The sequence below is a fragment of the Liolophura sinensis genome, chromosome 1 (assembly GCF_032854445.1).
Source record: "Liolophura sinensis isolate JHLJ2023 chromosome 1, CUHK_Ljap_v2, whole genome shotgun sequence".
In the NCBI taxonomy this organism is placed as follows: Eukaryota; Metazoa; Mollusca; class Polyplacophora; order Chitonida; family Chitonidae; genus Liolophura; species Liolophura sinensis.
The window spans coordinates 44,515,724-44,538,279 of NC_088295.1; the positions used below are offsets into that span (position 1 = coordinate 44,515,724).

The 22,556-nt window shown below is 36.5% G+C and overlaps 1 protein-coding gene across 2 annotated transcripts; it reads right to left on the bottom strand.

Moving 5' to 3' along the window:
* Positions 1-1,708: 1,708 nt before the first annotated feature.
* Positions 1,709-22,097, bottom strand: LOC135467966 (bestrophin homolog 18-like). 2 transcript variants are annotated; one of them, XM_064745928.1, is made up of 10 exons: positions 21,951-22,097; positions 16,709-16,975; positions 15,905-16,039; positions 15,485-15,651; positions 9,903-10,057; positions 8,487-8,564; positions 7,460-7,619; positions 6,042-6,118; positions 5,187-5,338; positions 1,709-4,443 (listed from the first exon to the last, which is right to left on the bottom strand). In XM_064745928.1, exons 2-10 carry the CDS (start codon positions 16,885-16,887, stop codon positions 3,084-3,086), a joined length of 2,463 nt encoding a protein of 820 aa, XP_064601998.1. In that variant the 5' UTR covers positions 16,888-16,975; positions 21,951-22,097; the 3' UTR covers positions 1,709-3,083. The 2 variants fall into 2 exon arrangements, with proteins under 2 accessions (XP_064601998.1, XP_064602008.1); XM_064745938.1 differs by lacking the exons at positions 15,905-16,039; positions 16,709-16,975; positions 21,951-22,097 and adding an exon at positions 14,180-14,250 and having other exon boundaries at positions 15,485-15,541.
* Between the last annotated feature and the right edge of the window lie 459 nt (positions 22,098-22,556).

Here is a 22,556-nt window from a genome sequence, read left to right on the forward strand (position 1 = left end):
AAGAAAATTAAATAGCAAATCTTTACTAATTATGAAAAGCCAGGTATCCCATCTCAGCCTTACACAACTCAGTCTTATATACTCACGTATACATAAGGTATGCATAACCTCCAAAAACAACAACAACCTTTTGATTAGTGGTAAATATTCTAAATCCCAGGAACAGCTATATAAAATATAGTGTAAACCTGCAGACATATTGAACACCGGGACAAATTAATTCAACAGGGGAAAAAGCACTTAAACAACATTCTAAAACTATAGCGCATGCAAAAATAGCTCATTTTCATTTGTTTAACCAACAGAGTTGTTCTGTTCTAACAAACCAAAGATCAAGAAATTACATAATTTGAATGTATACAAAATGACATACAAGTATATTAAAAAATATATAAACTGAGATAAACAGACCTAATTTAAACTAAAGACATATGCTTTGATCAAATACCTTTTGGTCTCAATACCCTGTAGTTTGAAGGTCGTTGCTAAGAATAAACATGCCATTTTAGACAAGCTGAAATGAAATAAGGAAAAAAAAGAAGAAGAAAAAAACACTGCGAACAAAAGATTTAACATTCTCAAACATACACATCTTACATAATGTAAAACAATGACAAGAATCATGATTCTGACCCTTCACCCAGCATAGAGTGCAACTGAGGTCAAAAATGATGGAGATGGAAACTGTTGACTCAAGCAAACAGTATATCAATAATAATATGGATATATGACACCTTCACCATAAAACCTTTCAGTTTTCTTTGTATTTTATGAAAAGTTCTTTAACTGGCACACACATTTCCTAAAATTTGAAAGACTAAGTTACAAAGACATTTTGCTGTCATTTCGTGAAAGTAGCGAAGCAATTTTGCGGGAAGACTGTGACTGGTTCTTCAATGAAAATTTCAGCCCACCTTTACCGTCCGGACATTTTTTGATGAGATTTTTCATAATCTCAAATGTAACCTAGCATACAAGGTGTGCAAACTATAATCTTCATCATAAGTATTGCACAGTCCCATTTATTTTCTTCTCAATACAATTTCAGATTTGTTTTCTACGCCCATCTGCCCATATAATAGCCCATTAACTGCAAGACATGGCAGAAACAGTCACTGTGATATATGGAGGGGCACATACAGACATTTATCTACTCCTACCAGAAGCATTTAGCAATTCACATCACAATGGATAAACAATAAATTTACAAATATCTTTGGCAAAACTCCAATATAAGCAAGCTTTGTGTAAAAATATATGACTGCTGGTCCAATCAGTGAAAAATATGGTTCACAATAAACACATAAATTCATCACAGAGGCGGCTTCAGATGTACATATGATAATGGTGATGTGTATCTGTAAACCTAGAATAGCACAAGGTTTGTCTCTGGTGTACAGGACAGCATATGCAGAGATTCTCCACGAAGATGAAATAAAAGTATCACCAAGATAAAATGACACAATGTAACAAGTAGAGACAGGAAGTGTACATGTACCTAAATTGACTGAATGCGTTTGTAAAATGGACAAACATAGCACTAGAAGTGTATACACTATTAAAGTGATAAAAGATGCGAGAAGAGTTGAGAATTTTTACATTCATGAAAAAGTGTTGACGATTGCTGTACTAGAATTCCCTGCAACCTGCAATATATATATATATATATATATATATATATATATATATAATATGAATACTTCTGGCTTTGTTCAGAGATTCATCCTCCTGAAATATAAACAATTTTATAGTGAATGTCTGAGATCTTAGCTTCTATTTATACAGAGCACCAAAAGCTGTGGAGAAGGTCAATAAAACTGTCATATGTCCTTCTGAAGAGAAGGTATTAGTTGAGAATACGGTAAACGAACAACACACATACAAACAGAACTTTAGTGTCCTTCACTTAAAGTAATAGGAAGCTAAAATGTGAAGTAAGGTTCATTATACAGACAACTGAAAACTATGTGCAACTATACTTTCATTTATTTTTTCAGATTTTCGTAAGAATGTTGAAAGGTATTCAAATATTTTAATACTAGGGTGGGCTTTGCGAGCCATACTGACAATATCTAGGAACTCTGATGTCACATCACTGTTTTTTTTTCCTGATGTTCACCAAAAGGAAGAAATTTTTGGCAATATTTTATCAGTAATCTTTCATTCATGGGTAAACAGAGTCAGTCCAACATTCAGTGTCGTGATTAAAGTTGGAAAAATTTCCTGTGACGTCAGAGTTCCTAAACTCCTAAAAATAGTGTGGTTGATAAAGCCCACCTTAGAATTCAAATGTTTGCAAGCCTTTAACCCTCTTCACAAAAATACAGAAAAATAAATGAAAGTATACTGATTCATAGTTTTAAGTCTTCTACTTAGTGATACCTACCTACTTTTTAGAGATCTTTTCCTTTAAAAGCTCTAAACAACTTTTATAATCTATGGTCTTGAGTTCACATGTATTTGGTCAGCCAAACTAATTACTACATGTAAAATAGGTAGCAGTCTGACAACTGATCATATATACTGAACTTCCTGGTCCACAATAACAGATCATGCTAACAAAACAAAAGTCTGCTTGGCTCCAATTTAGGGTAGCATAAAAAAAAAAAAACAATACCCTGGACCTTTCAGTCATTTCTGTACTGGTACTCAGAAATGATAAGTTTTTTTCATGTTTTGTCCCCTTAGACAAATTAACCTTTTAACCAAATTAACAGCAGGATATTAACCTGTCTAATATGCATGCTGACCTGGCAGTTTCGTGTTAATGCTAGTCCTAAGACCTTGGTCAGTAAGTTATACTTCATCCTTATCACACAATGTGGTCATACTTAGTAGTTAAGTCATCTCTTAGCAAAGATGACTTGGTTTTTCTGTATGATTTCAACCCTTAATTAAGCCTACCTCTCCAGAAACAGAAGCCTAGGTCCTTAAAACTTCTACAGATTTTTCAGTCCAAATAAGGCCTGATAAAATGACATGAATAGATTCAGCTAGCTGGTGACGAAAACATTTGTCAGTTTATCATGGGAGTGGTATTCTAATCGTCCTGAATAAAGAAACTACAAAACAGCAGTGTGAGTTTAGCGAGCGGAATTCAGCAGTGGATGTTGGCTGTTCACAGTGTCATAGTTTGAGTCATACGTGGAGTCAATGCTATCTTGACTGTCCGCCTTTCCTTCCATTAGCTTGGATGTCGTGTCCGTGTTGCCAATGTTCGAGGCCTCGGATCCTGCAGGCAGATCACCTTCCTCATCGGCCCAGTGCACGTTTTTAGAGTCAGATTCATCTGGGCTATGCACAGAAGAGCTATCACATGTTGGAAAGACAGGGGGTGTGGACATAGTCAATGCTAACGGGGCACTTGTTATGTTTCCACCGTTCTCACTCCAAACCGGTTTGCAGTGCGCAGACTGCAAATGGTTCAAGTTACTGTAATCTGTTGTGGGTGGCATGTCTGATGTGGACATAGGCATAGCGTCCGAGCTGGTTGTGTGTTGAGGGAGTGAGGTCTCTGGGTGGAACATTGGCCCATTTACCTGAGTGTACATTGACTGAGGTTGACGCAGAACAGAGGCATAACTGGTATAGAAAGGTGTGGTCTGTTGACCACCAGTACCCATGGTACAGCTACCGTAGTCAGGGGGGTCCGGCACCTGATTAAAAAACACAGGCTGAGCATCGTTTGTGGCAATAATAGCTGGGGAATCAGAGTTACATGTACTCTGATCGAGGCTGCTGTAACGCTGGTATGAGGAGTTGGGCTGAGAGTCTGTACCCACAATGTGATGTCTGAGAGGATCCTGTCTTGGGGCAAAGTCTCCAGCTTTGTCATGCTGAACTGCTGATGACTGTGCGGCCAATGAACTGTTTGGGCAAGATTTGAGTACTGAGGTATCTTTATGAGGAACACAGAGTGATAACACACTGCCATGGCTAGTCTGGGGTCTGGGATAGTAGTCTCCTGTCATAAGATTCATGGGGGTCACGGAGACTCGACTCGGCCCTGTATCAGCCATTGTCACCCCAACAGTTGGGGTGTGGAATGGCTGTGTGTCACTGGCACTGGTAAAGTTCATATGTGTCATGGATCCGCCACGTTTGGTTGGACTGAGATGGTCTGTGTGAGATAAGGAGCGCTTGACACTATTACTTTTCACTCGCTGCAGCATTGGCGACTGGTAGAACATTGGGTCTCTGATGCCGTCTTTGACATTATGCAGACTGTTGATGCGGAGATCCTTGGTGGGGGAGTCCACAATACTTTCATTGCTGAAAGCGCTCGTAATGTTGGACAGAAAATGGCGGAATCTTGCTGGGGAAGATATGGCACTTGGCACAACGGAAGTAGCTACATCCACCAGTTTCTTATCCACTTTAACGTTTTCAGGAATAGTCTCCATTGTGTTGACCATCTGGCTACCGATGTCTCCTGGGTCCAAACTACAAATCAAATCACAACGACTCAGTTTTCTGTTCACTCTTGTTTGAAATGTAAGTCATATATAGATAGTATGTTTGAGTGTCTGTGTTGTAAATATGTACAATGTATTTGACATAGAATTTTGTCCATGACTAAGTCACTTATTTCATGTGATTCTACAAGTTCTATTAATCTTACACATATATCTGAGGTCGTTTGGTGAGTACATGTAAGACTATCATGCTGATAAATGTAAATGTCAGCACCAAAAGTAATGTGTTTTCGCCTTACTTGCCTCTAAAAATGTACTGTTTTCAGTAAATTCTTACAGCAATTACAGTAATTTAAATATTGTGCACTGATAAGAGTGTTTGCCTGTTTAAAAAGGTCGGCTAATTTATATTTAAATGGATGTTTCAAAAACTGATCACAAAACTAAGTTCACTTATTCTATAACCATGTAAATGAGGCCTATGAATGAATGACCTGATCAACCTTACAGTTGGGAAATTTTACTGCAAAATGTCAGCGTAAGATGAATAAATTACATGAATTTATTATTGAAACTATCAAAAGTAGCAGAATTAAAACAGTTAAACCAGGAGTCCTACAAAAGCTTCTGTAGCAAGTATAACTGCAATTTATAGAAAAGATTTATGAAGAGGCCAAGCAGTGATTTTTGCTGACCTGAAAAAAAAAACAAGGCGTTTTGCATTGTTTCAACTCCATTTTCTTCTGTTGGTGATCTTACAGATGAGCATACCTGAAGTCTGCAGTAGATCCCATGAAGGGTTCACTCTTGTGACAGATGGTGGATTTGGTGTACGGTAACTCTGGTTCCAGATCATCCCAGTACAGGTCCTTCTCCAGGATGGGCAGATCACCGTAAAGTTCATCTGCACCCAACATAGCCACCTGTCAGACAAAATAATTGTGCATAATATCAAGCCTCATCACAGATGAGGAAATATCTCAGATCAGAGGTTTCTATTTATCCCCATATCCTATCTTGTCACACCCAAAACACTATATTTTCTGTGTTGCCCATGTTTAACAGAAACAGAATGACTATAATTAATATAACAGTCACATAAAATTTCACAAACATCTTAAAAATTTCTCAAACCTGGACTAAAATATTCAGCTTCAGTGTTTAAAAAAGATACAAAAAACAATAAATGTTTGTAGCATAAATGCTATTTACTCATTACTTTTCACAGTTCTGTTTCCATAGAAACTCCTTTACACCATCAGTAGATAAATACATCATGCATGTATGTATGTATGTATGTCACACAACATGGTTAACCTTAATAAAATTCTTGAAGACCCACGAGCATTCTGAAATACACGTAACCATGATCATCTATCCATTTTATCTGCTGCCATATAAGTTGCCATATTTACAATCTGCTTATTTCACAACTCGGATATATTCTTAAGTATGGTGTAAAACGCTAATCAAATATATAAATAACACTGATCAAATAAATAAATAAATACTAACTCTTGATAAAATCCAAATTGTCTTTATCAAAAAGAAAGTTCAAACAATTCCTTGAGTCTTACATCTTAGTTTGTAGTCTTTTTCTGACAGTAGTTATGGGGACAACCTTACCTGATAGTTTCTGTCAATGATCCAGTTTGTCTCAAAATCATCCTCATCCTCACCAAAAGGGTTGATCAAAACTTCTGCTACCTACAAATGATCAAGGACATAGGAAAAAAAAAATAGGTGAATAGAAAAATAGGCCTATCTATTAACAATCATTTGTTTAAAGCCAAGCTGGTATTCTGGGCATTTCAGCACCTATATAAACTTGCATTCACAACAAATGAGCTTGCTCAACATTGAATAGGACTATCATTAAAGTCAAACTGTTCCTGAATATTTGACCAATTAAATCATGACTCAAGCTTGTCAAGCTTCCTTAATTAGATGTCTCAAAGTTATCAATAAGCTGTTTATCTAATTAAAGATATTGAATATTACTAGCTATCTGGCAGCTTTGTTTATCTAATTAAAGATATTGGACATTACTAGCTATCTGCCAGCTTTGTGTATCCAATTAAAGATATTGAAAATTACTAGCTATCTGCCAGCTTTGTGTAACTAATTAAAGATATTGGACATTACTAGCTATCTGCCAGTTTTGTGTATCTAATTAAAGATACTGGACATTACTAGCTATCTGCCAGCTTTGTTTATCTAATTAAAGATATTGGACATTACTAGCTATCTGCCAGCTTTGTTTATCTAATTAAAGATACTGGACATTACTAGCTATCTGCCAGCTTTGTTTATCTAATTAAAGATACTGGACATTACTAGCTATCTGCCAGCTTTGTTTATCTAATTAAAGATACTGGACATTACTAGCTATCTGCCAGCTTTGTGTATCTAATTAAAGATATTGAAAATTACTAGCTATCTGCCAGCTTTGTGTATCTAATTAAAGATATTGAAAATTACTAGCTATCTGCCAGCTTTGTGTATCTAATTAAAGATATTGGACATTACTAGCTATCTGCCAGCTTTGTGTATCTAATTAAAGATATTGGACATTACTAGCTATCTGCCAGCTTTGTGTATCTAATTAAAGATACTGGACATTACTAGCTATCTGCCAGCTTTGTGTATCTAATTAAAGATATTGAAAATTACTAGCTATCTGCCAGCTTTGTGTATCTAATTAAAGATATTGGACATTGCTAGCTATCTGCCAGCTTTGTTTATCTAACTAAAGATATTGGATATTACTTGCTATCTGTCAGCTTTGTTGAATGGTATACACGAACATCCAGGTTGACTGTAGCAGAATACGCAGGATATTACTGTGTACCTCCTGTGTTGTTGAATGGTGGAAATGAGCTTCCATGTTGACTGTAGCAGACCTGAGCATTACTAGGTATCCCCAGTTTTGTTGATACAATGTAGTGTAAATAAACATCCCTACTGACTGTACCAGACCTGAATATTACTACACTTTCGTTGAACAGCGTATAAAATGAACATCCATATTGACCATGGTAGACCTACCTTAAGCCAACCCAGGTAGAAGAAGAACTGCATGAGTGTGAATAGAGGCACATAGAGGTCTGTCCGTCTGGGGTGATTTCCATCAGGTACTTGCTCAATGTACTGACGGCCCATTAGGCAGGCGAAGAAAAACCCGTACACAGCCAATGTAGTCACCTGTAATTGTGAATAACATACATGTAACATGTACAAGTCAGTTTCAGGATTAAAGGATACATAAAAAGGTGCTAGTAATACAAAAGGAAAAGTATGCTTTTAAGGAAAATGATGCAAGATATGCTCGAAAAAAAATTCAGAATTTTTTTTTTCCATATTTGAGGCATAGTTCATATTTGTTAATAACTCCTCTTCTTTAATATGCATATTTTCCATCAATGGTCGGGAATATTTGGAAATGACGTCATTGGTAAACATAATGGGAATGTAGGACCAGCCCAGCGCCCTCATTCTGGCTCTTCCCTCCCCACCCTCCCCCCAACAAAGTTGTTTTTAAAACCGCCACCTTTGACATCACCACAGCAGACTACTTAATTTCCAGAATGACGCTGGAGCCTTAGCAAAACTGTAGTTTAAAGCCATTTTTACACTCCAAGAAGAAAGCAGTGAAGCTGTTCTGTACTTTTATGCCATGCAACTATCTAAACTCCATCTGAAGAAATAAAAACGTTTCATGTATCCCTTAATATACATACATTTACATGTGGCAACAACAGCCATCAGTCATGGCTCTGACAAACTTCCAGACTTTTGTAAAGAGCTCTACCGAGGCCAATAAGGGCTAGATTTGAACATGGCCTGAAAAGCTTCTAGGTACTAATTAAGGCAGATTTCTATAAGTCATTAAAAACACTTTTAAATTTAATATTTCTTGACTCAAATATAAAATTTGAAAATACAAGAACCATCAGCATCATGGGTCAAAATTTACTTGAACCTTTCTAATTTCAGACCTATAAAACCAAGATCTGTTCAACGTATACAGGTTTAATATATATGTGATGGTTTACAGAAAATGCCACTCACCTGTGTATAAACGAGTGGAATGCTAATCCAATCAAAGGAATACAGCATGCCTAAGGCTGCTTTGAAACCTGCGACTTCCTAAAAACAGAAAAAACATTTTTGTTTTTTTGAATTTTGGAACCACAAGATACACCAGACTTATCAGAGTGAAAAACAGGAATATATCACAAACAGGGACATAACTCTGTAAAGTCCTAAACATTGGGGTCCATTTTCAATAAGGCTCTGGGCTAATGGTAGAAACACAAGAATCTTAAATTTAAAAACCCTGTTAGAAACTACAAATACTAAGGCCATATACATTAAAAACTTTAAGACATAAGTACTGGTTATTATTTAAAACTTTCAAAACTTTAGTTTATCTTCTCAAGAACAATTTACAAATAGTAATGCCAATAATATCAAAATCAGGTTAAGGTAGGAGTGGTTATCTCCTCTTGATCCAGAGCTATTTTCTGAATGAGACCAAATAGAAGGCAAAGGGGGTCTAAACCAAGAGGAGATAACTACTTTTTCTCTGATAGGCCTGTGGAGAAAAATCATAAACTAAGGTACAAATGATTTATTTATTTATTTGATTGGTGTTTTATGACGTACTCAAGAATATTTCACTTTTACGACTGCAGCCAGCATTATGGTGGGTGGAAACCGGGAAGAGCCCGGGGGAAACCCACGACCATCTGCAGGATGCTTCAGACCTTCCCACATGTGGCCGGAGAGGAAGCCAGCATGAGCTTGACTTGAACTCGCAGCGACCGCATTGGTGAGAGACTCCTGGGTCATTACACTGGGCTAGCACGCTAACCAACTGAGCCACGGAGGCCCCAGGTACAAATGAAGACTGTAAATGAGTATTCTTCTACTCAATGAAATAGGGGAATATTATTTACATGGTTTAAACTATGTATGACTTGAAGTTTATAATCAACATAACTAGTAATTCCCTACATAAAAACTGCTAAAGGTATTGAACATACATTATTGTTAAGCAAATAATTACAGCATTAAAACAATTCAAAAAGCAGAAAAAAATTTTGTACGGAAATATTTTCTAGGTTTAAAACTAATCTTTGAATTTATAACATGCTAGAGGATCCTTTTATTTTGTAATGTGATCAATGAATTTTCTAAGGGAGGCATATGGGTGGAGGGAGTTGTGTTCAAAATGGCTCAAAGAGTTATTGCCCCTGATCACCTAAGTAATTAACCATTGCATTAGCCATCTATCTGACATACCACCTGGCTTACACATGAGTGAGCAAGAGTTGGATTTGAAACGGCATTCTCAATGGCAAGGTGCTGTGCAGCAGCACTCTTCTTTGGCTGAATGATCCAACATCTTTGCTGTCTTTTAATGGAATACCTTTACTCTATGATTATTTTTTTATCAAAGTGGCATATTAATGGAGTACTCACATCTAACAAAGTCTTGAGGTGAATCTCATCTCTAATGCGTCCCTCCTCCATACACTGAGCCAAAAGCGTCGAGAACCACATGGTTGGCACCCAGAACTTGTTGTGCTCAGTGGGCATATCCCTCAGTTTCCTCTTCTCATGGGATGTCATCAGACCTAGGATGTGATAAGGTGCACAATCTCCCTACAGGTGTGCTCAAGTGTGCTGAACAGGTGAGGTGATTACACCTCACCTGTCACACATATACACACACTGTTACACCCTGAGAGAGAGATGCACCATGTCACATCCGGTAAAACCCTGCCCTTAAAGCCCAGTGGAGAACTTGACCAATCCTGGATCCGCAGGAGGGAGAGAGTGGGGGGTCTACTGTACCACCATCTATAACGTATGGCACCCACCACTTCATCTAGCTACTGGCCTCGACCTTTACACAGCGGAGTTGTTTACGCACCATTTCTGGTCAGGGGGGAGAGAATTTCAAGGTGGTTGGTTCTGCTTTTGTGGGTGATGCTTTTTCTGCAGATGGGGATACAGGTAAAAGAGGGAGATAGTAAAAAGTGCCGATGACGTCCATGTACCGGTTTCTACATTACATTTTCTGTTATCAATGCCTGCTTACACATGAATAGAATAAAGTTAACAGCTTTTCTGCTCAGCCAATGGCATAATGACAACTGTAGACATATCAGTGCAATATCCACTACACATATAATTAGTTTCCTCTGGATATCCCTTAACATTCAATCCCTGCATGTTAACCCACACACTAGTCAGCTAGGGGCCATTCACGTACTATGTTCACAAATAGGCAAACAATACTCTTAATGCCCTTCCCAGACCAGCCCTTCAGTAACCAGACAAAAAATGAGATTCATTGATAGTATAAAAACAGCAGTATTTCGGCACCTTCAACCCTCCCTGCTCCGTCCCCACCCCTGGAGTAAGTAATACTTGAATAGCCCCTGTGAAACTACTGTAAGTGAGAGACAATATGACAACAACAGTTTTGTTCAAATGTACACATGGTAAAAATTAAACAACAAATTATTTTATTTCGCTTTATAAATAAGTGTGTTTTTTGTTCAATTTTTCTTTTAAAACAAACTAAATTTTCCTATTATATTTGAAAAGTTAGGTGGTGACCTGCCAGTGTGCTAGTCTTATATTGCAATGACTTGCAGCTGATATGTCTACGGCGATAAACTTAATTTTTGAAACATTTTCAGCAATGTACTTGTACATTAAGCACAGTAAGCAGTACAGTTAAAACCTATTTAAATTAAGCATAAATGGAACAAAATGAAATGAAAATTTTGTGCCATATTGTTATGCAGAAAGCAAACTTAAGGCACCGATAACAGTTACATGTAAGTTGAACTGGCAACAAGAGATTTGGGGGCTTCAGTGAAATATGCACTTTGAAATTTGGATAAGTTTAGGTATAAAAAGATTCGAAAAAATGTTATAAAGATAAGTTTTGCATTAATAACTTTTTTCTAATAAATTCACACATCTGAAGCACAACAAGTCCAATGTTACACAAGCATCGAGTGTAAATTTAGGGAGTAGGTTCACAGCATTATGTGATGATTAATTTCCAAGAAATTTCAAAATATGATTTTTGCTTCACTTAAATTTTCTGACTTCCCGCTCTGAGTGCTTAGAACCTGATCCCTGTCACTTGACATGGTCTTTGGTGCATAATATACAGGAATGAAGTGACAAACAAAAGTATGTACATTTCAACACAAATCACTATGAAATTGGCAAACACCCATCTCATTTTTATGACATTATTTCAAGCACTTTTAATTATTTCCTTAATACACATACTCAATCATTTTTGTAACCTTTTTCATATGTGATCTTTGAACAAGTCAGATAAGCTAAGAGCTGAACATTCACATTTATGTTAAAATAATATCATGTAATATAACAGTTGATAGATGATACACTTCGATCAAATAAAATGACACACAGTCTAATTTAGAAAGCTAAATAATACTTAATAATGCATAAAACTGAGAGGGATGTTTACTTGAGTGCATCGTGTTGTTGATGTAACCACCTATATAAAAAGCAGCAAAAGAAGTTACTGCACTTTAACGATGATTCTGACAAAGCCAAACAGAATGTAGATCAAAAAAAAAACATGATTTGAAATTTTGAATAATAGTGTTTGATCAGTATCGTGTTGGAACGATGGGGATGGGAGATTAAAACTGGCAAAAAAAATGAAAAAAAAAAATAAAGAGTTTCCAGGTCAGAAAAAAAAAATAGTTGTAAAATTATATTATGTTACCTCTTGAACGCTGTTATAGGGCATGGAGGGCTATTTGGGCAAATTTTAGACAGTATGCGGTTTCAGAGTGTGAAACGTCGCATCCTCTCCCAAAGGGTAAATAACAGGCATCTCAAAAATTCACGTTATTTAAAAGAAGATGCATTTAATGTTTAGCTTCGGATCAATGTTTGAAAATGGGTGAACGAACTCAAATTGGAAATCAGTACTGCATATAAAAAATTCCACTGGAATCAGAGTACAATTTTCCAAACAAACCATAAGATAAAAGTTGAATTAAACATATGTCAATTCTTTTCCCTGAATGCAGAAGTAGTCAAAATTGACATGCCTCTTGATTTCCAATTAAAGCTAATTCACTTCATCTGAACACTTATCACTAGCTTGAATGATATAAACTAATTGTACATTTAACAGTGTTTCATATTAAAATGAAGTTTTCAAGAAGGAGAAACTGAATTTGTCATTATTTAATAATTCAAATATAACATAAATATTTGTTGCCTCTAAAATTCAGAAACCCTGATCTTCATTGTTAATATTTATAACACAACAATGACATTCCTTTTAATGGCAGTCTCCAATAACTTCCAAATGAGGGCAAAATAATACTCCCATTTATCTTTTAGAAATACAGGTATTAATTTTGGAGACAACCTTTAAAATGAATATCATAGAAAACAATTTGATGTTAAAACTGATGATACTAATAATAAACTGTAACCATGCATTCCCCCTAGTTTCACCTTGAAAATGAGCAAAAAAGCTTATCATTAGTACTTGATCTGTAGACAGGAACATCAGACATTAAGATCTTTAGGAAATTAAATAAAACAATCAAACAGCCTCACAAGTGAAGTCATTAACAAAAATGTAGATGTCAATGCCCTCAATCATAACTAAAGCAGTAGTACAACCCAACTCATGTCGGCATGTTGGCTGTAAGCAGATGTACATCCTCATAAAAACAAGAAAGCTTAGTGCTTCAAAAACTATTAAAGGCAATTTGTATTTCATAGGACAATAGTATAAGCTCTGAAATATTTGCTTCAGTTACCAGTTAGGTTTAAGCATAAGATACCGCAAGACAATGCCAGCTTGACACATGGAACATGATATTTTATTATGCACTGCTATTCATTTCACATTTGAGTGAGTGAGTGCTTGGGGTTTAACGCCGTACATTTCACATTTGAGCAAGGTCAGTTTAAACTGTTTTACAGTTCACTGCATACGCATATGCAAATGATATCATTTCTTTAAAGGTTTCAGCACTGATCTGAAATTAGGTTTTCCTTACACTAGTCAAATGGCACAGTTTCTCATAGGCACAATTTTGCTATTTCTTCTGACACTAGATTAAAGGCTGCGGAGGATGGCAGTTGCCAATATTTGCTGGGTTCAGAAAATCATATATCTTGCACTGATGTCAACTGTGGTCTCTTTTTTTCAATATTCCATGCACCAGTACAGTGTTGGTTTACCCGGTATGTTCTTACAGATGAAAGATGAATATAAAATCAAACCAGATTCCATTCACACAAAACATGCATGTTGCCAGATTTGGTCAAAATGACCCCGGGGGCAAAGCAGTTGTACATCACTCAAAATTTGAGTAAAATAAAGAAATCTATTAAAGAATGTTATAATAAATTCAATGGGCTTTTTGGTTGAGACTGAAATTCAAAACATAACGCTTTGTAAAATGTTTGCAATGTTCATGTGCTAAAAATTTAAGAGCCTTCTGCAGTTGAAAGATTAGTATGCCACTCAAAGTGTACTGTGTTAGTACTTGGTATAAAAGTTAACTTTTTTTTTTAAACTGTAAAACAAAAAAAGACTGGCCCAATTCTGTGAAACAAGTAAGACATAGGTTGTAATGTTGGAAAAATCCATGTTGTTGGTGACTCAAAAAATGTTGATTAAATAAAAAATCTGCTCTCCTAAAAAAATATTTCAAAAGTTGATAAACCTTTTTTACTGGGAAAATCCACAATCCTACTGGTGCAGCAGTCATCAAAAGAGACTCTGGGCACGACTGACCTAAATGAGCAGAAACCAACAAAAAAATGATGTATTACTGCTGGCAATGAAGAAATCAAAGTTTGAGTGTCGGCTATATTCAGGCATTGATTTCACTTAGAATGCTTATAACACCAAGGTTACCATACCACTTCATATCTTTACTGTCGTCATAGCAATGAATGAATGAATGAATGAATGATTCAGGCTTTATGCCATATCAGCAATTTTGCAGCCATATCACGGCGAGGACAGGTTTAAATCACAGTTAAGGACTTAGCTATCAAAGTGAGTTACCTCTGCTTCAGAATTCATCATGAATCAGTTTACCTTGGGATACAAGAACCTTGTGAAATCAACCCCTTGGAGATGAGATACATTACCACACCAAAATAAAGGCTCACTTCAAAGTCATGTGAGGCAAGGAAAGATTATCCTTAAAAAAAAAACATAAGTTTAAACATCTGGAATGAAACATACTTTTCATGTGAGTTATTAATACCCACAACAAATAAATCTGAATTTTTTTCGACAGATCAGTATCTAAATACATGTGTAGCCTTTTGCTTGAATATTTGTATATACTAGAAAACCTAAATTGCTACACACAGAGAGTATGCTTATATCCATCACATGAAACTGAAAAAAGCCTTCTAATTTTGCATCAGTTTCATCAAGCAACCCAGTGTGCAGAGTTGCTCTTCTTGGAATTATTTTTCTGAATGACTTAAGTGAGGTGCAATATAACAGAATTTTCACTCAGTGTGTAGAAATTAGCTTTAATTTTTGTTATTTTCATTGGGATGGTGATGAATTCAACATGTTGTTACTGTCACCTCTTGATATCCAGGTTATTCAAAGTTTGGCAAAATGTCATGAAAATTCATTGTCATATGTTCCATGATAATTAGCAATGTCAAGCAGCACCTGGGTTGATAAAGATGAAGCAATTAACAGTTAAGAAAGAAAAAAATTCACTCTCTCTCTGCTCTACAAGTTCAAATTACAGGTCTGGACTGTCAAGGTATACTGTGAAACTGGTTTGGCGACAATGCATTGTATTAGCCATCATGCATGATTTCATAAGCTTCATATATCCTCTTACTGTCAACAATACCATAACAGCACTGTGTGTTGATCCAAAAATGTGTATCACAAAACATATGGCAATACAGACCTGTTGAACTGCAAGAGAATGAGCTAAAAAAAATCTATAACTTCATAAATATGAATTTTCCCCTGGAAAGTAAGTTACCTGCATCAACAAGGTGTTGTGAGGTTGGGAAGCGTTTCTTCACACAGATGCTGATGGATTGCATGACCAAGATGTGAGAGAGATTGAGCCAACGCATTAACGTGCGCCGGATAAGGCGCCCTCTCTCATCAGAACCGTGTACTAAAGTGCCTACATAGCCCATTAATCTGCAACACACAGGAAAGTACAGGAGTAAATATTAGTGAGCTGAAGGTTTTTATTCATCAATATGAAGGCAAAAACTTCAAATATATATATATATATATATATATATTTTTTTTTTTGGTCTGTTTTTGAAAAATTATTTTGCTGTAAGTTCAGCAATATATTGTGAACCTCATCTTTATGTTCTTCTTGAACTGAACTGCTGGGACTTTGAGCTTAAAAATTACAGGCTCAAGGGAGATAACTCTGTCTTACCTGTCTGGCCACGGAATAGAGAGGTATTGATTCCACCATCGGCCCACCACAATTGCAACATAAAACCCAAGCACAAACGTCAACGGAATCAGGTCAAGGAAGCTCTCAAAATAAACCACAATCTTCTCAAAAATTCTGAAATGTACCAAACAAAATCACAAATGACAGAATAATCAGGTACTGTATGTAATCTGATGTGTTAACCTTCTCATGTTTGAACAATCCTTGGTAAGCACAAACAAATAAGGCCTTGCAAGAAAGAGACTCAATACATATAAATATATAAAAGAATAAAATCCTCAAAAAATTACATAACCTAGGGATGACTGCACTACAAAATAATGCAGTAAATTTTCAAATGAGCTTTCAGTGGGTTTCCACACATTAGATGATGGATCCTCTTCACTCATTTACATGTTCTCATTGAGTTTCTATACAACATATAGGAATGATAATATAAGCTTGAAAATGGCCCAAAAAATTAATTGGTTTCCTTTATGATAAAACCTGCCTTTAATCTTTCAACGTACTATAATTCCTCTAATTTTTGGTACCTTGTCTGACACCTTTGGTTCTTTTAGCCAATATACATGTAACTGTAACCAGAATACACTGTTTCTTTTTTTCACACCATTAGTGTATGTAATAAACAACATGTCCATATCTTTACTTTCCAAAAAAATGGGATGGAAATATAACACTTTGCTTTCAGCACTATTTATACCTGTCTCAAAAATGAGAACAATTACAGTTTTTGAAATGTGAAGATGTTAGCAAGTTTATGATAACAATGCCAGTTCTCACCTTTTCTGGTCTTCTGATAGCGCACACCTGTAGATGATGCTGAGTGTGTAATAGAGAGACAGGAATATCAGCATCTCCTTGTAGACTAGCTTGTAGACACTGCCCTTCCAGTAGAAGAGGAGTTTGGAGAATCCGCATAAACGGGAGTTTGACACCTTCAGGGTGTAGGTAATCGTCATCTCGCCTCCTGACACCCACTGGGGAAAAGCACAATATTTAAGGGGACTTCTTTATAAAGAATGGCTGAATCCTTGGAGAGAATTCAATCTGGAAAAAAAAAGAAAGAGAAAAGTAAATATCAAGGAATCAATAAAATATTTAAATATATAAATACGAATAAAAAAACATATTCTCTTTTAATTTTCAGCTACATATATGTATATATATATATATATATATATATATATATATATAAGTTTTCCCTCTTTTAGCACTCAATATCTAAGCTTGGCAGTTAGTATATAGTAGACTTACACAGACTTTGTTTAATGTGAGCTAAAACAAGGATTTGACTTCAAAGAACACCTGTTTTAATGCACTGTAACAAAGATGCCACTTAGATATATGAAGGTGCCTTGAATTATAGACAAGGTAATAACAATAGTACTGAAGAAGGGACTGACTATGTTCTCCGTGCTAACATATTTCACTCCACCACTAAAAGCTACACTATGTATAATTGTCAAACCTAAGCATACTGAATTCAACAACAAAGAAAAGAAAAAAAAAATGAAACAAAGAAAATAAGCTTTGCCACTTTGCCATTTGGTAGAGAATATAACGCAAAACACATCACAGCAGTATTCTTGCACTAAATCTTAGTTAAGGTCACAAAAGCTTTTCACACTGTAGGCCTACATACATGAGATACAAGAGTAACTGTATACATGCATATATATATGTAAATATATGGTACACGTATAGACATCTAATCAGACACATGCGGTTATTCTCCTCTGCCTTAATTCTATGATACCTACACTGAACTTTCCAGTAACTGCATACTTTGGTTCATACACTTAAGGACTGCCATATCCGCACGATATACCTTGTGAACCCTAAAGATGCATGAATGAGCATGATCTAGCATCAATCATACTGGTAGACACTGTCTATACAATGAGTCACGCATCAATTACTGCTGCTATAAATGCACATTAGCATTGTCTGACCACAAAATGACACTTGAAGCTGGTTTCAGAACCGGGGAGGTTTTACACCTGACTTCAGTCCTGGTCAGCAACATACATCTATCCTTGCACCACTTAAAACTGCACTTCTGCTTCGCTCTGATAAAAGTCAAGCTATATAATGTGCCGTGTGTACTAACCAGTCTAACACATCATCATCATATAACAGAAGCCTTCAAAAGAGGAACCTCATTATGGTTATGTAGTATCTCTGCTGTGGTCCTGGCTGGGTCAGCTGACAAGCAGCTGATATCCTGAGTGTAATAGGCACCCAGCACAGACCTGTTAATTGCCCTGTCAATACTAACTGCTGACCAAGGCTATACTGCCCAACCAATATTAACCTCTATTCCATAGAAGGCGAGTTGTATAGAGACCAGGTGCTTTGGCACTGGCCAGAGCCTTGATCAATAAGGCCAGCCTTGTAAACACAGACTCTCTGACTGCAACCGATATATAACAGCACCACTGGCCTAGGATCAGAGCCCAGCTGCAAGTCTGCAAGCCCTGACACAAGCATGTTTACCAACGCCTGAATTTGAACACTGCCATAGAGTTCAAATACTGGTATGTGTGCAGAGGATATAGCAGGGATACTTGCCTGGATAAATATTGTTCTAGAAGGAGGTGGAAAGTGATTTTCCCTTCCACAAAAAAAAAACAAAACAATAAAAAATAATAAAAAAAAAACAAGCAATCCAAGAATTTATATTCAATGCTAAATACATGTATGCAATATGTTGATCAAACAGGTTTGCAACCTTCACCCAAGGGGTCCCTAAAATGAATTTGCACATAACATTTGATCAAAATTAGACAATAGGCCTATTTGAAGCAGTCATTCTATGAAAACCAACAAAAATCAGAATCAAGAAAATCACTGGATATCAGTATGTAACTTGATCAGAAGTTACAAGAGTTAAACTGCACACAAAATTTGATCAAAACTGAACAGAACTTGGACAAGTTGACATGAAAACCAAAATGTGACAGATGGATTTTATCAAATTAATACGATAAACCTTGATTTTGTTGTTTTTTTTTTCTTTTCAGGATAAAACAAGAAATAAGGAATACATGGCTATTAACCATTTTACAAAAGCCACCAGTTAAGACATTTGTTAATTATGACCTGTATATAACAAGCACTGTACATGTAGTTTAATAATGTTATCCTTGTAACAACTGTTTGGAACACCCTTCTCTTTGAGTTATCTGTGGGGGACAATATGGTAAATGAACCAAAATTTCGAACATGACAAAAGGTATACAATTTGCCTGAAACTGAATCTTACTGATCTGTGAAAAGTGTTTTGAGGTCTGTTTGGAAGGCAGGGTGACATCCTGCTGACAAAATGGTAAGTTTCAGCACCAAAAGTGCCATTTATGACATTTACTTGCCTCTTAGAATGCACTTTTCTAGGTGAAATTTTAGGCCAATTAGCGTAACATGAAGGAAAAAGAAAAGATCTTTGGTATGGTATACCTATGTAAAATCCTGTTTTGGCACATGTGTTCACATGTGCTGTGAGATCAAAACATAAATGGGTTATACAATTTACAGCAGTTTGGAGGCACATAAATGTATAGATACATATACATGTAAATGTATACTTACACAAAATTTCACTCTTAAGATGATTTCACCAACCTGACAGCTTTTAAACCTTACGGCGTGACTTAAGACTCCTGATGTCTAATGCAACTCGCTGAATGAACTAATACAAAAGAAGAGCTCTGTACCTTTTATACAATGCTGATTTGCCACAGTGTAGCCCCACATGGTCAATGTTCTACAAAAGCACGTGTGCTGACGTCAGAACAGATTTTTAATGTATATCCTTTATTAATCGGGATTTCCCCACACTGCTCTACTTCACCTCCTGCCACGGTATAACCAGAATGACTGTAGATTACAAGAACTTACCACTGAGGTGACCCAGGGTCAAACCGAATGCACTGACTGACCGTTTCATGCACGCAAGGCTGGCGGAGGAATATAAACCATGCAGGCGCATATCTTACATCCACACCCATGCTTTTCTACCCTCACATTCTGGAATGTTCTGGAATTTTCTCTTGCATCATCATAGTGAAACACTTTGTCTGAACCAGTTGTATGTACCTATACTGATCAATATGGAAAAGCCCATTCTCTGTGCCACTCCTAGCTCTTCGCAGAAAGAGTGAGTGAGCGAGTGCTTGGGGACTAACGTCGTACTCTTTGCAGAAAGAATTCTTAGTCATGACAGGAACTAACCATTCCCAAAATTGAGGTACTTCCACAATTCCTACATGACTATATGAAGTACACAATGTACGTATTTCACCTTCAAATTAATTTTAGCTGTTTTCAAGTGACATTTTGCTTGATTCCGAGTGATATATGCGGTACACAGACCTTTGTTTCAGTGATAGAGAGCTGATATAGATTTTAGTACATATTTCTCCTTTACTGCTCGGAAATTTAAGCTTATAAAAATGGGCAATCTTCATTGAAGCAGACAAAATCCAATGCAAACTAAATTTGACAACATGACGTACAAAAATAGAGTTTAGATGATCAGCATGATGGGATATTCAAGTTTAAATTCCAGCGTATTTAAAAACTGTTTAAGCTTATGAACGTTGTTAAAATGTGTGATGTACACTTGCCTGCATATGTAAAACACTGTATACACTGTCCACATCAGTGATTCATTTATTTCACTGGCGATATTCAACACCTACATGTGCAGGGATATGTACAGGTCAGGTTAATGTACATTGCAATATCCACAGAGCCATCATATGTGTTGGGCACCCATGCTAATCAAACTGTGTTAAAAGCCAGAAAGTAATTTAAATGAAAACATGGTTTACAGGCCAATAAAAATTTGGTTATGATACTGAATGTACTTCATCCACAGACATAAAGGCTCTCAGAGGCTATCACAGAGATTTACACTTTATGAAAAATACCAAAATTTTACGATTGGTTAGAAAGACATTCTTAAAGATTAAGACCAGAACCCTGTATTTTTTTTTGGTGGTTAAGCATACAGCCCAGCCAGCAATGGTTAATACGAAGAGTAGACCATTCAGAACCTGGAGAAAAGCACTGTATCTTACTACTTTATTAATGTACCTGACAACAAATCCTCTAACTTCTAGTCTTTGCCAATTTTAATAATTTACATTTGTATAGTGCATGCACTTATGGTTGGGTGGAAACATTTATCTTACATGATATTGTGGTAAAAAGTGCATGCGTGGGCAGAACACACCTTAATTCCTGCTAATATGGTATTGTAGTAGGTGCATATGGTGTTGCTATACCCAGCTCTGTAAAGCCAAGCATTATTTTGATACAAAACACTCTGACCTTTGACCTCCTATCCCAGCTGGTGAAGGGTCACAGAGTTCTACATACTCAGCGTTTGTATATTGTATTATCAAATACAAACACGGATCATTAACCATATATTTAGCACATCCTTACTTGAATTAGGTCAATTGTTTCAAAGATGCAAGTTTGTATTAAATGGTCTCTACAGTATCAACAACCATCAGACAAAAAGAAAAAAGTTCTGAAACAAACGATATATATAGCTTTGCATTAACCATAGCTTATGCACAATTAACATTCACATGGCTGCTGGATGATGCTGCTACATGTGCTTCAGATCACAGAATGATAAAAAAAATGGCTTATGTAAGAAATGTGTAAACCGCTTGCATGATCATCTAGCACAGCCAATGTAATGCAGTATATATACTCAGTGCTTCGGCAAATCGAAAAATGAGTCTTTTATTTCAAATGAAGTAGGATATTGCCTGTTAATTAACAAGGCAATTGGATAAAAATCCTGTATCCGTTGAAATTTAGCAGACATAAGCTCTACCCATTAAGCTCTATCTCGCCTTCAGCTGTCATAACAAAGGGAATGGCTCTGCTACGATGCAGATCACCGTTGACCCCATGTAGCACGCATCACTTCACTGCATAGCGACAACCGACATACACACAAGCGCAAGCTCAGTTAATTGTGGTCCAGAAGGCCAGTACTTACAACTTAAACCACACTTGGTATACGCCGTCCAACACCTCGTGCCTCGGTCATTTTTATAAGATCTGTGATAGTACATCGACGACCAGTTTGTTCCGCACAGTTCCTGTTTAGGAGTTCATATCAGTGGCGCGAGGCTGTGTTGTACTGTTGATGATCGAACCACTGACAACAAAGACTGCGTTCTTGAGGCAACCGCTTTTGGACAGTTCGGATCGGTTCTAGCCAGTTCACCGCTGAGAAAATCCAGTTCAATCTGGTTTCTATTCCGTCTCCGTTTATTTGAAACGCCGCCCAACCTTTGATTAAAACTGCCTCCCATATATTTACTGGCTGCAAGTGCATTGTAGTATATGCTACATGAGTCACGAGCCAGCTTTTAGCCGAATTTGATGCAGGTGGAAGAGTAATTAATCGGTGGTGGACTTGAATTTAACACCTGAACTCAGTGATAAAACCTCTGCAAGCTCAAAGACTATACAACACCGGTTAACACAGAAAATCTACAATTTGATGTTGTGAAAATTTCAAACATCAAGATGACGCATGCGAATCCCAAGCCAAGCTTCATTTTTTCTTATTCGAATATTACGTTATTATTAATCGCGA

Coding starts and splice junctions, on each gene's coding strand:
- LOC135467966 (XM_064745928.1), bottom strand. CDS start 16,887: ATGACGATTACCTACACCCTGAAGGTGTCAAACTCCCGTTTATGCGGA. Junction 6,119..7,459: donor CCTGGGTTGGCTTAAGGTAG/GTCTACCATGGT, acceptor ATTTGTAGGTAG/CAGAAGTTTTGATCAACCCT. Junction 5,339..6,041: donor TCATTGACAGAAACTATCAG/GTAAGGTTGTCC, acceptor TTTGTCTGACAG/GTGGCTATGTTGGGTGCAGA.